This window comes from Brassica napus, chromosome C9 (assembly GCF_020379485.1).
Source record: "Brassica napus cultivar Da-Ae chromosome C9, Da-Ae, whole genome shotgun sequence".
NCBI classification, from domain to species: Eukaryota; Viridiplantae; Streptophyta; class Magnoliopsida; order Brassicales; family Brassicaceae; genus Brassica; species Brassica napus.
Genome location: NC_063452.1, coordinates 39,395,655 through 39,410,794, shown reverse-complemented (window position 1 = coordinate 39,410,794; position 15,140 = coordinate 39,395,655). Strand labels below are relative to the sequence as shown.

Genomic DNA, 15,140 nt, shown 5'->3' with positions numbered 1-15,140 from the left:
CTCTAAGTTATAGTTATAGGACTCAAAATATTGCAGATTGAGCACCAAACTAAACTACCGACATTTCCAAGTGAAATATTTTTTTGTTAAAGAAAGAACATTTTCCAAGTGAAATATTGCGTCTTACATGTCGATTAAAAGTTAAAAAAAAATTCGATTGATCTCCGACTAGATTACTGAACTTCATGTCGAACGTTCGTTAATCTATTTTTGAACATAAATCTGCCTGATGATATCTTTTTATCTTTTAAAAAATGCTACCTGTATAACCATAATAACTGGAGAGTCGCAAGCTCTTCACGCCACTCCCATATTTTGCTTGAATTTGGTACCCTCTGCGAAATTTGATAGACGAGTGTAGTAAAACATTTGTTCAACCTTCTGTTAACTATATTATATGAAGAATACTGATTATTTTGCATCCGACATTTTAATATGGTCTCTTCATTTAACCATTACAAATGTCAAGCACTTGGCAATAATATATTGGGCCTAGATAGATGTTATAATACAATTAACGATCAAAAGAAAAAAGTGCAATTGATGCAAGCCAACTACATATTCTTCCTTTTAAAACATAATAAAAGGGAAGGTGAAAAGTACAAAGAGACTCAGGCGAGATGAATGGCCTAGAAGACTACAGAAAGCCTTCAATGCCACGACCCGATTGGACTTCTCTATAGATCATAAGTGCTTCTTCCATCACATTGGCCTGAGCCAGAAGCTGTGATCTCTTCTTTCCCGAAGGATGTGTCGATAAATATTCCCCAAGTGCCACATCTCCCCCGAGCTTCCCCAGCTTCTCATACACTTTGGGAGCTATTCGTGGGTCGTAGCCCGCAGATGCAAGCAATAGCAAACCAATGTAATCGGCCTCAATCTCCATCCTGCCATTAACCAAACACACACATCAGAACTTTTTTTACTTGATCAAACACATACACATATCGTTCCTTCTCTTCTTCATTTCTCCTAATGGTTCACAGGATGATTAAACAAAATTTATCGAATCATTTGCAAAACTGAACCCAAAATCCCCTCAAAGGCTAAACTTTCCTAAGTTTATCTTGTGAGTTATTGTACTAAAAGCAAAGGATGGAAAAGAGACAACAAGAGAGAAAGGAAGAGAATGTACTTTCTGGAGAAAGGAAGCCTCAAGAAAAGGGCAGACATTGTGTTCACAAGATCAGGCATGACAAACTGATACAGAACCAGTTGAAGGATTGCGAACCATAAGTTCTTTGTTATCCCCTCCGCTACATGTCTAGCCACAGCATGACCAACCTAATCAGATATACACCACAATAAAACAATCAGTAAAAAACCATGCTTTTGTTCCAGAAACTTATTTGGTCTAGAAATATCAATGTTCCTATGTATGACAAACAAGAGGATGAGGCTGTTATGTACCTCGTGCCCGATGACAGTAGCAACTTCAGCATCAGACTTGAAATGATCAAGCAAACCAGTGAAGACAACAATCTTCCCAGCGGGCAAGCAAAAGGCGTTAACCATAGGCTCGTTAACCACAATCACCTCCCAATTAATCCCTTCAAGATGAGCACTCTCTCCCTTGGTATCTTTCTTCCTGCTTTCTTGAATCCATTTATCATCAAGAATCTGATCATCTTTCGACCATCTCATCCCACTCAACGTCTCTTCACCATCTTCACTCAAAGCCATACCCACCTCCTTCACTCCCCTATCACTACCCCTCGCAGTGCTATCCATCGAACCATACCCTAAATCACTCCACACATGCTCGTGACTCAAACCTCTCTGCAAAGCATCAATGACATCTTTAGCTATCAACCTAACCCTAATGCTCTCAGGGTGGATTGCAGGGAGGACTTTCCCTTTGTAAGTTTTCTTAATCTGCTCAAACTGGGATTCACCAATACGCTTCTCCATGGATTTGGACAAGAGAACGAAATGTGTTCGCTTTGTGTAAGGAACAGTCTCCAAGTTCCCGAAGTAGAGAGTGATAAGAACTCCGGAACCGACGAGCACCACCGTCCAGACAGCCCTAGGGTTTTGGAGCCACTTTCTGGGTCCACGTGGCTTAAAGTGACGAACTTGGTAACGATCAACGTAGTAGCTTCTCTTGGCTTGACTCAGAAACGGATTGTAAGCGACCCTGTTGGTGTTTGTCCATGATCGTAACCCTACTTCGCCGGAAGCGATTGAGGAGAACCCAGAAAACTTCCCAGTTGGGTTTAGGTTCCGTCGCAGGGAGTCGAACACCAGTTTGGTTCTTCCGTACCATGACATTGCTGAGAACGGAGGTTGAAGATGTTAGAGGGGAAACAAGGAAGATGGGTGGAGACTAAAGATTTTATTGGGGAGATTTGAAGAAGATTCGAGAAAAGTGGAGAAGAAGAAACATGAAGAAGTCGTGTCAGCCAGGGGAGGACGCCGCCGAGATGCGGAACCGGTGAGATTTGCAAAGTAACCGGATGAATCCCGGTTCTTTGTTTCGAGATTTAAATCGCAAGTGATATGTTTTTTCTTTGACTAATGGGATTAATATTTTATCTAGAATATAAATAAATAGGTCTATTAGTGAGCATATCAAACATTTCCTCCCTCAAATTTTCAATACATGTACATGTGAGCATATAATAGTTTAACCCCTGTTCGAAAACGTGGGCGCCTAGCCGCGTAACCGGCCGTCTAGGCACTCGGCGGCAAGCAAATGCCGCGACTAAGGCCAAATCGCCTTAACTAATTGGCAAACCAGATAACCGGTCGGTTTAGCGATTAATCGGTTTGAAAACCACGGCATTTTATACTGTTTACAACTGTATTTTGATGTTCATATCTATATTTTGTTTATATATCTATATTTGTTATAAAATAATATTAAAAAACTAGGCCCTGATTACTCTCCGATTTTCTCTCTAAGCGCTAGGTCCAACTCAACCGCCCAACTAGCATCCAGCGCGTTCCCGAACAGGGAGTTTAACTAGTTTCACTGGTGTACGAATACGATATCATTGATATGCTATAAACAATTTTCTCCCTCACACATTTGCTACATTTGTTGTCAATTTTTTCCTTTTGCTACCTTTGATTCAACTAGTTTCACAACAAAACTATCATATTTAAATAGTTCTATTATGAGCATATAAATAGTTGATGCGATTACCTTGGGGTAAAACTCATAAAGCTTAGATTTTAGGCGCCAAATATTATTAACATTTTGGGAGCACCATATTTTGAAACATCTCTTTGGTCTGGTGGTCTGTTAACTTATCTTGTTTTCCTACAGATGTAGAGTTCGATTGCTTCCTTTTGTATCTCATTAAGTCTTCTTTTAATAATGATTGCAAGTAAATCACTCCAAGAAAACACGGATTTACCGACTGTTTTTTCCGACCACAATTGCAGTCGCTAAATTTACCGACTGATTTGCGACTGACTTGCCACCAAAAAAACTCAGTAGCTAAACAGTCGTTAAGTAACGACTACGGAGTAACGTCGCAGTTTAGTCAGAAATTAGCGATTAAAGTGTAGCTAATATATAGTCGGTAAATTACAGTCGGCAATCGGTCGCTAATTTAGCGACTGATTACCGACTGAATATGTGGGTAGAAAAAAAAATCATTTTTCAGTCTTTAAAAATCGGTATAAAACACGTGAATGTTGTTTTGGAGGTAGGTATACCAAATATTTACGATTGAATATATCAGTCGCAAGATCGGTCGAAAATTAGTCGGAAATTAGTCAGAAATTAGTCGGAAAATGGTACCCTAAACATAAATCTCATACCCTAAACCCTAAAAATATTTTTAAACTCTAAATTTTAAATATAAACCTTAAATTAGACTATAAACTTTTCACACTTTAAATATTAATCTAAACCCTAAAAAACATTTCTCAAAATCCTATATCATAAATATAAACTCCAGTTATAATATTTTAAAACCTAAACTCCAAAACTTAAATATAAAGTTTAACATCAAAACTTTGATTTATAACCCAAATACTATACACCAAACTATAATCTCTAAACCTAAACCATATTCTCCAAATCACAAATAGCAAATCTAGAATTTCAAATTTAAATATAAATCTTATATTATAAAACACTAAACCACATACTCCAAATACTACAAAGTAATCTTAAACTTTAAAATTATTTTTTCAATAAGTGATCTCAAATCTTAAATCTATAACCCAAAGTGCTATACACCAAACCCTTATACTCCATATACACTAAACTTAAAATTTAATTCTTCACACAACCAACTCTAATATTTCATACTCTAATATCTAATCCTAAACTTAAACTAAAAATGGAATATCTTTGAAATTAAATTTTAAATTTTAATCTAATTTCCAAATACTATATAATTCCAAACTTTAAACACCAAACTTAAATCTAATACTCCAAATCATAAATCTAAACACAAATGCTTGTTAATGTAAATGTATAACTTAATTGTTATAAAAAAATTAGTATAATAATACAATTACAGATTTATAAACAATATTAAATGAAATATATTGAATTTTAAGTTAATTGGTTAATCTTTAATAACCATATGTTGATTTTAATATAATTACAAATGAAGATTTGTTTCCCTTTGTCTTATTACTCAATATTTTAAAAATTAGGATAATATTTTCTGACCATTGATTGTTTTGGATCTGACGGTCTTTGTTTTGGATCTGATAGTCTGAGACTAATCTTTTTTCATTGGTTGATATCAAATAGCAAGGATGGTGTCAGATTCATAACAACCATTGATTAAAGTTTAATCAAATGGGGGAGATTTAATCTCAACTTCTATCTTTTGTTTTGTTCTTCTACCCACCACAAAGAAACAACCAACTTGTTTTTTGTTTTGTTTTGAACGACACATCTAACTTGTTCTCTTCAATAATTGTCAGACGACGAAAAAAAACTCGTTCGCTTCACTATATTTTGTTCGTGTGTCAGACTTCACTCTGCTCAACCCACGGCGTCTCCTCCCTTTCTCAACCCACGGCGTCTTCTCCGTTGCTCAACCCATGGCGTCTCCTCCCTTCTCAACCCACGGCGTTTAGACAGCGAAGAACCCACCGTCGCTTGACAGAGAAGAACCCACCGGCGCTTGTCAAGAAGATCCCACCGGCGCTTGTCAAGAAGAACCCACAGGCGTTTCACAGAGCGTGACTGGAGACGGAGAAGGCAGAGAGCGTAACCGGAGACGGAGAAGACAGCGGAGGAGGAGGAAAATGACGGTGGCAAATCTCGAGCTTCTCTCCCTCAGTCTCGGAAACAAAGAAGACAGAGGAAAAGGACGACGGCGGTGGCAAATCCCGAGCTTCTCTCCTTTGCGTCTCCGGTTATGCTCTCCGACGTTGCCGCTGCGTTTCGCCTCTGCTCACCTCGCCGGCTATAATGGAGAAGACAACACGATGGGCGGCTGAGAGAAGATTTGGTCTAGTTTTTTTTTAATGGGTGCATTTGCCAAATGACCAAATTTGAAATTAAGTGCAGAACATTTTGACATAATAAAGTCCATAACAATTATGTTTATCAGCTATTACCTCTTTTATTTTTTTTTTAAGTTGCCAGTAATAGTAATAGAGAGAGAAACTAATGACATCAATATTTTAACACCCCACAATTAATTATCACACGTAATACAATCAACACCACACTTTTGTTTAACACATAAATATATATCTGATTTCTCTATATTATATCACTAAAATTAATAGGATTCAAAATCCACTCACGTCTAGTAAATACTAAATTTTACTCTAAACCTCAACTCCTAAATACTAAACCCTAAACTTTAAACATCACATTTCCATCTAAATACTAAACCCTAAATCTTAATTACTGAACTCTAAACCCAAATATAAACTTTAAACCCAATTATCAAAATATGAAAATAGTATATAATATTATGTAATATTAAACTAAATCCAAACAAAATTCTTCAATGCTAAACTCAGACCTAACTTTTGAATACTAAACCCAAAAATGCTATCACTAAACCCAAACCTAAACTCCCACCTTCCAAATACTAAACTCTAAATCCTAATCACTAAACCCTAAACCCTAAACCCAAGTATAGACTTTAAACCCAAATAGAATGGAACAAAATACATAGTATAGTACAAATTGGTGAGCAAAAAAGAACACTCTTTATTAATCGTCGAATGGGACATATCACTAAACTCAAACCTCAACCCCCACCTTCCAAATACTAAACCCTAAATCTTAATCATTAAACCCTAAACCTAAGTATAAACTCTAAACCCAAATAGTATAGAACAAAATACATAGTATAGTACATATAGTTGTAAACAAGAAATTGATAAATAATGAATTTATCAAACAATCGATGGTACAATAATAAAACAACCGTAGCGTACTTTTTAGTTTGGTACTTGCGAATTGTACAAAAATATAAGAATCGTACTATACTATAATTTGCTTTCACTACATATAGTATAGTCGGCGAGTTCATCTTCTTCACATTTTCCCCTTTTTACAGACATGGTGGTGATACACGCATTCACTTGTTCAGAGTAATTATTCTTCACCATACCATATCAATACAACATACTATAACAATTTAAATAACAACCAAAAAAATATAGATCAACAACATTAAAAAAAACTAAAAAATAAAACAAATCGGGCCATCTTCTCCTCCAAACTCAATTCCACAAGCCCAATATCCATGTTCTTTCTTCGTCTAGTGGTTTGTGTTCGTATGTATGAAAAAAAAACAGAGATTGGAGGAGAAGAGGAAGAAGAAGAAGAGATGTGGAACAATGATAACCACAATTTATTAAATTATTTATTTAATAAATAATTATCAGTAGGTTACACATGTTGAATTGAAAGGTAATATAGCATTATTACATAAAATATATATACTGTAGATGAAAATTAGGGGTTTTAGTTATCTAATGAATTATAATTTGTTTGAAGGCTATACAGACCAATTCCCCTTTTTTAATTTAGGTTTAGTTTTTTTTTTTAAGTTCTGGTTAGGTGTGGTTATGTAAACCGGTTTAGAAAGTTCAGTAATTGAAAACCAATCTTAATTTATAAATAAAAATTTATTCGGTAAAATTTTAATTTTGCAAACCGGTTTAAATTAATCAACCATTTCAACTAATAACCCGATTTTAATTAGTAACCAAATGCATAAATATTTTTTATTTATATTTTGTAAATATGTTTATAATAGTAGTCGCAAATCGGTCGCTAAAATCAGCGCCTGAATAGCGACCACTTTAGCTACTGATATATTGGTCGTAAATCAGTCGGTATTTAACGACTGATTACCGACAGATAAATTTAGCGACGAGCACTATTACGACGACATGAATCAGTCGCTAATCAGTCATAAAACTAGATTTACCGACTGATTTCCTACTAATTTTGCAGTAGGAAAACACTTGTTTTTTTGTAGTGAATGAGTGGTAACAAATACGATTGCTTTTAATAGAATCTTTGTTTATTTTTAGTATATAGAACATTAAATATAGAGAGTAAATATATAAAAATCTAGTCTATGTTCTCCAATTATTTATTGTATTCTACTAATTCAAAATTGACCATATTTAATTATCTATGTTCTCCATTGTTCAGTGACTGTTGCTGGAATTGTTATATCTCTCGCTTTAATGTTTAGTTTTTTAAAACTAAAGTTCAACAAAATTATTTACGTTCGAATATGTTTCATAGGTTATTAAACGTATTGTCTATAATATTAATAGAACATGAACTAGTTAAAACACTTGGTTATTCAAAATTTGTGAATAACTTTGAAAGAAAATTTGCAAAAAAATTATTGATATTTATGTACTTTCTTATAAAAATGTAAATTTTAATAATGTTAAAAATGCAAAAACAAAAAATTTGTAACTAAGGGGTAACATTTTTTGAATGTGCTTTAGGCACCGCTGGACTCCGAACCGGCACTAGATGTGAAACTAGTTAATAACAGTGATCTACCCAAACTATTTGATATATAAAAAAAAATATTGTTCAAAGGAAATTTCACATGATTGAATAACTGAATAGATAATATTTGGACTAAGTACACCTTAATACATTACATCAAAGATAATTTTTGAGATCCTAATTAATGAAAGAAACAAAAGCTACTGCTTTTTAAGAAGGAGAGGGCCAACGTTATCTCCATTAGCTTTGTTGTGCTTCGTATGACTCCCATCACACAAAGGAAATGTCCCCGACCTCCAACACCTACCATACATTAAATTAATTAATACAAATATAATATAATAAAATTAATACAAATATAATATCATACACGTAAACCTATTTAGCAAAGTCTTACCAAAGAAAGCTTTAGCCTTTAATTGTTTGTGTTTACATTTTTATAGGTTTACGTTTATATGTTTGCATACATACATATATATACATATATATATTTCATATTCAAATTGACCCACAAAAATTTACCTTTTAAAACAATTTTGATATTATAAACGAAAATCTTATATTTAGCCATTTTGATTAAAATTTATAAATATTAATAATGTTTTCTGTTTATTTTGTCGTCAATGTTTTATTTAATAATGATGATTTTAAATTAACACAATTTGAAAGGAACGTAGCCATAACTTAAGATATGGATTGTTAGTATACTTAAATATACCGAAAAAGTATACTAATATGTAATCTTGTATGGTGATATTAATAAAAGATAGTTCAAACTTCAAATTCATAAAAGCAGCAAAGTATTCTTATTTTGGTTTGGAAAAAAAAAAGAGAAACCTGCAATATGGAGTTATGTTTTTGGAAAGCTCGGTTACCACGACAGAGTCCACCACCTTCTCCTCGTTCTTTCTGATCTCCGGATTGATTCCTCCTCCTCCGCCTTCTGCTCTCACCACTGCCATTCTCTGCTGCTTCCTCCCCGTTTCACCGGTGACTCGCCTGAATGGAAGCTGCCCGGTGTAACATAGCCCTAAGCCAAACGTGCTCATGCTGATAGCCATAGATAACTCTCTGTCTCTCTGTGTGGCAATGCTTTACTGAAGAGAGAAACAGAGATTTGTTTATTAAGAAAGAAAAAAGATATGTGAAAGGTAAAAGGACGTAGAGCTTGTGGCCGTCACGCTCTCTCTACTAAACGACGTCGTGAAGTGTTTGTATCAAACGTGTGGTGTAAAAGCTAACTTTGCTACATTTATTAGATTACATCGCATTTATAATATTCTAATAATACATTTGCTTCGCGCATGGTAAATTTATATGAAAATTATTTAAAAATTATAGCATAGAAAAATAAAATTTATGTTCTTGATCGAATTAATATTTTTAGCCCTTAAACAATTTTTTAAAAACTTTTTTGTTAATTACATAATTTGTTTACTGATGAGATTATTCTATTTTTTAAAATATTTTGGGTCAAAAAATCACTTATCGCATAAGAATCTATGTTCAGGCCGAAGAATTTCAGGCCGAAGAATCTCAGGCCTACTATTTGGTTACAATGAAACTATGTCAGCTCGGTTTTATATCATAATTTAGCAATTTAAAAGTTAATTATGGTTATGAGAAGTTTACGTTCACGTGCCAATCCTATCTATCTTCAATATTTTTTTCATTTTTGTGTCACTTTTTTCATTTCGGTTATTGCTCGATATAAATATTGATTTTTGAATTTATTCTCATTTCGTTATTTTGTTTTGGCTTGAGATTTAAAAAATGTTTAAGATTTAAAATTATTAAAGAGATACATACTTTAGGTTAAAATCCGCGCCTTGTGCAGAATAAAATATTTTATATTTATTACTTATTTTATATTTTTCTGCATATTATGAAATAATAAAATAATAATTATATATTAAATAATTAAGAGAACAGTTACTATTATGTAATTGACATCCGAATATAAATCAAATGGCTGCTCTTGTTTTATTCGCAATCATTTTAGGGTAAATAAACCAAAAAATTCAATCTTATCTATTGTATATGATATACCAAGGCCGGCCCGCCCGTATGAAAATTAACAAATAATTCAAGTAGTTAGAGTAAATATTTAATATAATTAGACTAAATAAACCATGTTATCTGAAAATTATAATTTTTAAAATAAATATTACTTGTTAATTTTCAAAATATGATTTTATTTTTTCAAAAATATATTTTATTTTTCAAAATATTACTTCTTAATTTTCTTTTGTTAATTAATCTATGTTTTAATTATATATTAAGAATTGGATGTTACATTACATAATTTGAAACAAACAATAGATTATGTTACAATTTGGGAAAGGAAAAAAAAATCCACATGGTATACCTTCGATTGCAACTTGAAAAAGAAAAACAAAAAGTTGTAACACAGGTGTTAACTATTATTTTTTTCAAAATAGTAAAAAATTCTCAAGAACAAAAAAAAATCCATTTAAGATATTACTTTTTCATGTTTTCTCAAACTCCGACCAACATAAATAAACATTAAATTTTACAAATATTTCTTTATGTAGTTACCAAGTTCAATTTTATGAAAATATACAATAATATAATTACATACATCACATGACTATCAACATCCCGCACGTAGCGAAGACCTACCTTAATATATAAAATATAATTGATTTAAAGGTTTTAAGAATATCTACATAAACAAAAAAAAATAGCTCATATTTTATACTAAATAATAACATGTCATTTATACTAATAAATAATAACACTCACCAATAAAATTGTCTAATTGATATCTTAGTTGTTTTCTTAAATGTTACTTTTTATTAAAAACTGTAATTTTCAGAATCAAATAAAAAGATAAATCCAAAAAAAATAACAAAAAGAAAAAAATCATAAAACGCTAAAACTATATATGTCAAAATAATATAAATAAATTAAAAGAGAATTTTCAAAACATTTCCTTAAGCATGTCAAAATATTCAAAATAGTATTTATCAAAATCTTTTTATCATTCGTTAGCAGTTTTAACTGTAAGGTTATAAACAATCCATTTTAATCATGAAACATCAAAAAAATTAAAACTTTAATATGTAAAAACATAACAAAAATTTAAACAATATGTATGATGTCTAAATTTTTAAGAAGTTCAAAATTTATTTACATGTTGATATATTTAAGTTATGGTAATACTTTAGTCATATTAGACATGTGGCCATTTTCCCTAGATTTAACAGTTAACATAAAATTAGCCTCTCTCTCTTATGTTTATACTAATAACATATCATTTATACTAATAAATAATAAAAATCACCAATAAAATTGTCAAATTGATATCTTAGTTTTTTTCTTAAATTTTACTTTTTATTAAAAACTGTAATTTCAAAAGCAAATAAAAAGATATAAATCATTTTTTGAAAAAAACTATCAAAACAAAAAGAACAAAAAAAATCATAGAACGCTAATACTATATATGTCAAAAATAATAAAATAATTTAAAAGTAACTTAAAAGAGCATTTTCAAAATATTTCCCTTAGGATGTCAAAATATTCAAAATAGTATTTATCAAAATCTTTTTATCATTCAATAGCAGTTTTGACTGTAAAGTTTTAAACAATCCATTTTAATCATGAAACATCAAAAAATTTAAAACTTTAATATGTAAAAACATAACAAAAATTTAAACAAAATGTATGATGTCTGAATTTTTAAGAAGTTCAAAATTTATTTACACGTTGATATATTTAAGTTATGGTAATACTTTAGTCATATTAGTCATGTGGCCGTTTTCTCTAGATTTAATAGTTAACATAAAGTTTGTATATCTCTTATGTCTAGTTAGCAAATGTTTTCTACAAATAGTCTTTGCACACACTGCTTCTGATGTCAAGACTGTGAAGCAGAAAATGAGAAGCACACAAAAAATACTCAAGAAATCAAAGCAATAACATTACGCTAGCCAACCAAGGCCAGCTTCAGAATTTCTACTATTAAACCTCTATCCACACTTCTTCGTATAAAAGATTAAATCAAGTTTGAGCAAAGTGCGGGGAAATGGACATTATTGTTGCTCTATCTTAATGTGTCAATGGGATGCCTTGTTTGTGAAGTTTGTGTTTTGGCCTGGTCATTAATTTTTCAAAATTTGTATTATAACAGGGTTGTGGTGTCGTGATGAATTGTGCTACTTCTTTTTGCTGTTGGCGTTTTGTATTTATTTTGTTGGCAGAGTAATTTACATTGTGTGGTTTATTTGATGTCGTATTTTTTCAAATAATGATTATGCTTTCGATGAATATATTACATCTCATCTTCTCTTCATTTGGTATCTTTCTTTATCATCATTTGTTTTGCTTCTTATGTGGTGCATTTGTGGTATTTGGCTGCGTACAATGAGTTTTGTCTCCTTTCATAACATTTGTTTCTTATGTGATGCTTTTAGTTTTAGTAACGTTTAGTTGACCCAAATCATGGTTTTTATTTCTTTTTGTGATGTGTTGCACCGATAATTTTTTTTTCTCAACTAATATTTTTTTTTTTTTTATTTTTTTTTGTTTTCATCATCTAAAGTGTTTATCCCAGTCACAGGCTTTTTTTTTCTTTGGCTGTTTTTTTTTGTTCATTTGCTGCATTTGTATCTCAGTTTCTTCATAAATTGTCTTTCGAGAAGAAACAACATGACTGCTGACTAATTGGCAAAGAATACACTTTCTGTTCCTTATCGTGTTATGTACTGGACTGTTTTAAGTTTAATGCAACGGTTGTTCTAAAAAAAATCAATTTCCCCGTCATTCATGTATCCCATATAGTTTATTTAGCATTTATTTTTAAAAACATATTTATTGCATTTGGATCATTTAAAAAGTAGAAATTGTTAAATTAAATAATTTTTTAATTGTTCTCAGTTATAGCAAACTTGAAATTATTAAAATTAGTGGTTTTTTAAAATGAGATTATATAAAATTTAACTATATTTAAAAATAAGTGCTTCAAAGAGGTTGATGGCTTTTAGAGTACGGCGTGGCGTGGGGTCGGGATTTTATGGTTTTTCTTTTCCAGTCACTTAGTTTTATTGAAATTCACAAATGTGTACTCATAGTTACAAATTGTAAGAACATAACCTTTTATTCATCTTTATTTATTCAGTCACTGTTACAAATTTGACTTAGAGATGATGAAACTCACAAATTGTAGAATTTTAGGTGAGTCATTGCACTTTTTCATATCTACATGTGTTTTACATAACACAAAGGTTTTATATTTTCTTTTCTGGTCCCTTGTTTTATGTGAACTCACAGATATGTACCCATAGTTACAAAACTTAAAAACTTAACCTTTCTTCTTTTATGTATATAATCACAGGATTAGTGAACATGATAACGCTAGAATCTTATTCGAGTGATTGCACTCTTATAACTCTACATATGTTTTACATACATTCATAAACACTGGTGAAAAATAAGAAAAATAATATTTAGATGGAGAATATTGATGCTCGTGTGTTATTAGAGAACTAATGATGTTTTATGTATTTTTTGCAATAAAAGCTAAATATTATTATCATCACTATTGCAACAATTGTAACAACTACTGTAGCTATTTCTAATTATAAAATGTGAAAGTTAAAATGAAATTGCTTGTATACTATATAATACTTGTAATCTTGAAGTATATAATCAGATTCACAGGTAGATATGGAGCTGGTCTCATTCAAAGAGTATATCTTACAAATGAAAACTCAGTTCTTGTTTTTCTTGTATGTATTGCAGATATTTAGTAAACTCAACACAAATAGATTCACCGTTTTACATATTTATATATATATATTGAGAAAGAAAAGTCACAATATTTCAAGAAGCACCTATAATGTCTTTGAACCATTTAAAGCATTTTCTAATGGATCCCTTCATCTTCTGTTTAACTGAGTAAACCTTATAGCCAGCTACTCTTCTTTTCCTACGTGATTCCGGATCGCTGAAACTCCAGCTCCTTGACGCCGCACCATCCCCGTTTGGAACGCTTTTGCTTTTCTTTATCTTCATGGTCTATGATCTGGTAATCGTTTGTCTAATCAGCGGCTGAATCGTCGCTGTAACCTTTCACCGCAGCTGCGTCTCGGAAACGGTTTCCATACGCGACTGCGGCAGGCGTTGCAGCTGTTGGCTCCATTTCTTTCTTGGTGAGATATGACAGACTCATAAGCACCCACTAAGGCCTTAACTTTGCTCTTGTGAGTCTCCACAAGCTTATTAGCTATTTTGAAAAGATACTATGGAAAAATCAAAATCACAGGCTCTAACAATCCAGAAATGATTTGTGAATATAAGATTAGAGTATGGATCAAGAAGCCAAGGTGATTTGTGGGATGAAATCTCAAAAGATCATACCTGAAAGTACGTTGCTTATGAGCTCGTATTGCTTCTCTAGCCGTAACCGCAAATCATAAGTTGAGAATAGGTGTCACAGTAGTCCGTGTAAGAAATTAAAATTTCAACAAAATGAAGAAATATCACTGTAGAATTTGGCTAGGTTTGGCTTGCCTTGACTGTTCATCATCATCCTAGCCTTTATCATCTTAAATATGTTCCCCTGAAACTTTGAAACTCTCTCTGACTCATAAGATTTTTCTCGATGATGCGTCAAAGCTTCAGACGCTCTGCCTCCACTCGATCGAATCAATGGTTCTGATTCATTTATTTGCTCATCTATTGAACCGTAGAATCAGACAAAAATCCGAATCAGTAAACAAACATAACTGAGGAAAAAAAACCACAAAAATACTAAAACAAAAAGGTACAAACCCAATGAAAAGAAAAAAGATCGAGCTCCCTGCAGATGGAATCATCAAAAGATTAATAAGGAATATGAGATTAAATTAAAGAGTAAAGAACCGAATCTTGTTGTTTTTAAAAAGTTTGTACCTCCTGATGGAAGCATATAGTTAGTCATTGTCTCTTCACAGCATCGGAGGAAGACTTTATCAAAGGATCTTTGTATGCTTGATATGGAAGATGAATCGAAAGTGATTGTGAAGATTCATCCCACCCGCAATCCTCTCCAATATATAGATCAAAGGAAGGAAACAGAGAGGTTTACATTATTATTGGGTTAAATAAGAATCATATTAATGGATAATTAAATAGAATACATTGAATCTACGTTAGGGGAGGTTAAGAGTTGCAAAGAGAAAACTTTGGGTTTGCAGAGTTTTGAGGAACGGCGAGG

At 31.9% G+C, this 15,140-nt stretch overlaps 2 protein-coding genes across 2 annotated transcripts; both read right to left on the bottom strand.

The window, feature by feature from the left end:
• Positions 1-462: 462 nt before the first annotated feature.
• On the bottom strand, positions 463-2,519 carry BNAC09G28090D. The gene is made up of 3 exons (XM_013864615.3): positions 1,411-2,519; positions 1,136-1,284; positions 463-887 (listed from the first exon to the last, which is right to left on the bottom strand). The coding sequence occupies exons 1-3, from the start codon at positions 2,269-2,271 to the stop codon at positions 638-640; spliced, it is 1,260 nt and encodes a 419-aa protein (XP_013720069.1). The 5' UTR covers positions 2,272-2,519; the 3' UTR covers positions 463-637.
• Positions 2,520-7,969: 5,450 nt separating this feature from the next.
• On the bottom strand, positions 7,970-9,164 carry LOC106423905 (CDGSH iron-sulfur domain-containing protein NEET). Its single transcript, XM_013864656.3, has 2 exons — positions 8,759-9,164; positions 7,970-8,224 (listed from the first exon to the last, which is right to left on the bottom strand). Exons 1-2 carry the CDS (start codon positions 8,980-8,982, stop codon positions 8,122-8,124), a joined length of 327 nt encoding a protein of 108 aa, XP_013720110.1. The 5' UTR covers positions 8,983-9,164; the 3' UTR covers positions 7,970-8,121.
• Positions 9,165-15,140: the final 5,976 nt, after the last annotated feature.

Coding starts and splice junctions, on each gene's coding strand:
- BNAC09G28090D (XM_013864615.3), bottom strand. CDS start 2,271: ATGTCATGGTACGGAAGAACCAAACTGGTGTTCGACTCCCTGCGACGG. Junction 1,285..1,410: donor CTACTGTCATCGGGCACGAG/GTACATAACAGC, acceptor ATATCTGATTAG/GTTGGTCATGCTGTGGCTAG. Junction 888..1,135: donor AGGCTTCCTTTCTCCAGAAA/GTACATTCTCTT, acceptor GGTTAATGGCAG/GATGGAGATTGAGGCCGATT.
- LOC106423905 (XM_013864656.3), bottom strand. CDS start 8,982: ATGGCTATCAGCATGAGCACGTTTGGCTTAGGGCTATGTTACACCGGG. Junction 8,225..8,758: donor AACATAACTCCATATTGCAG/GTTTCTCTTTTT, acceptor AATGTATGGTAG/GTGTTGGAGGTCGGGGACAT.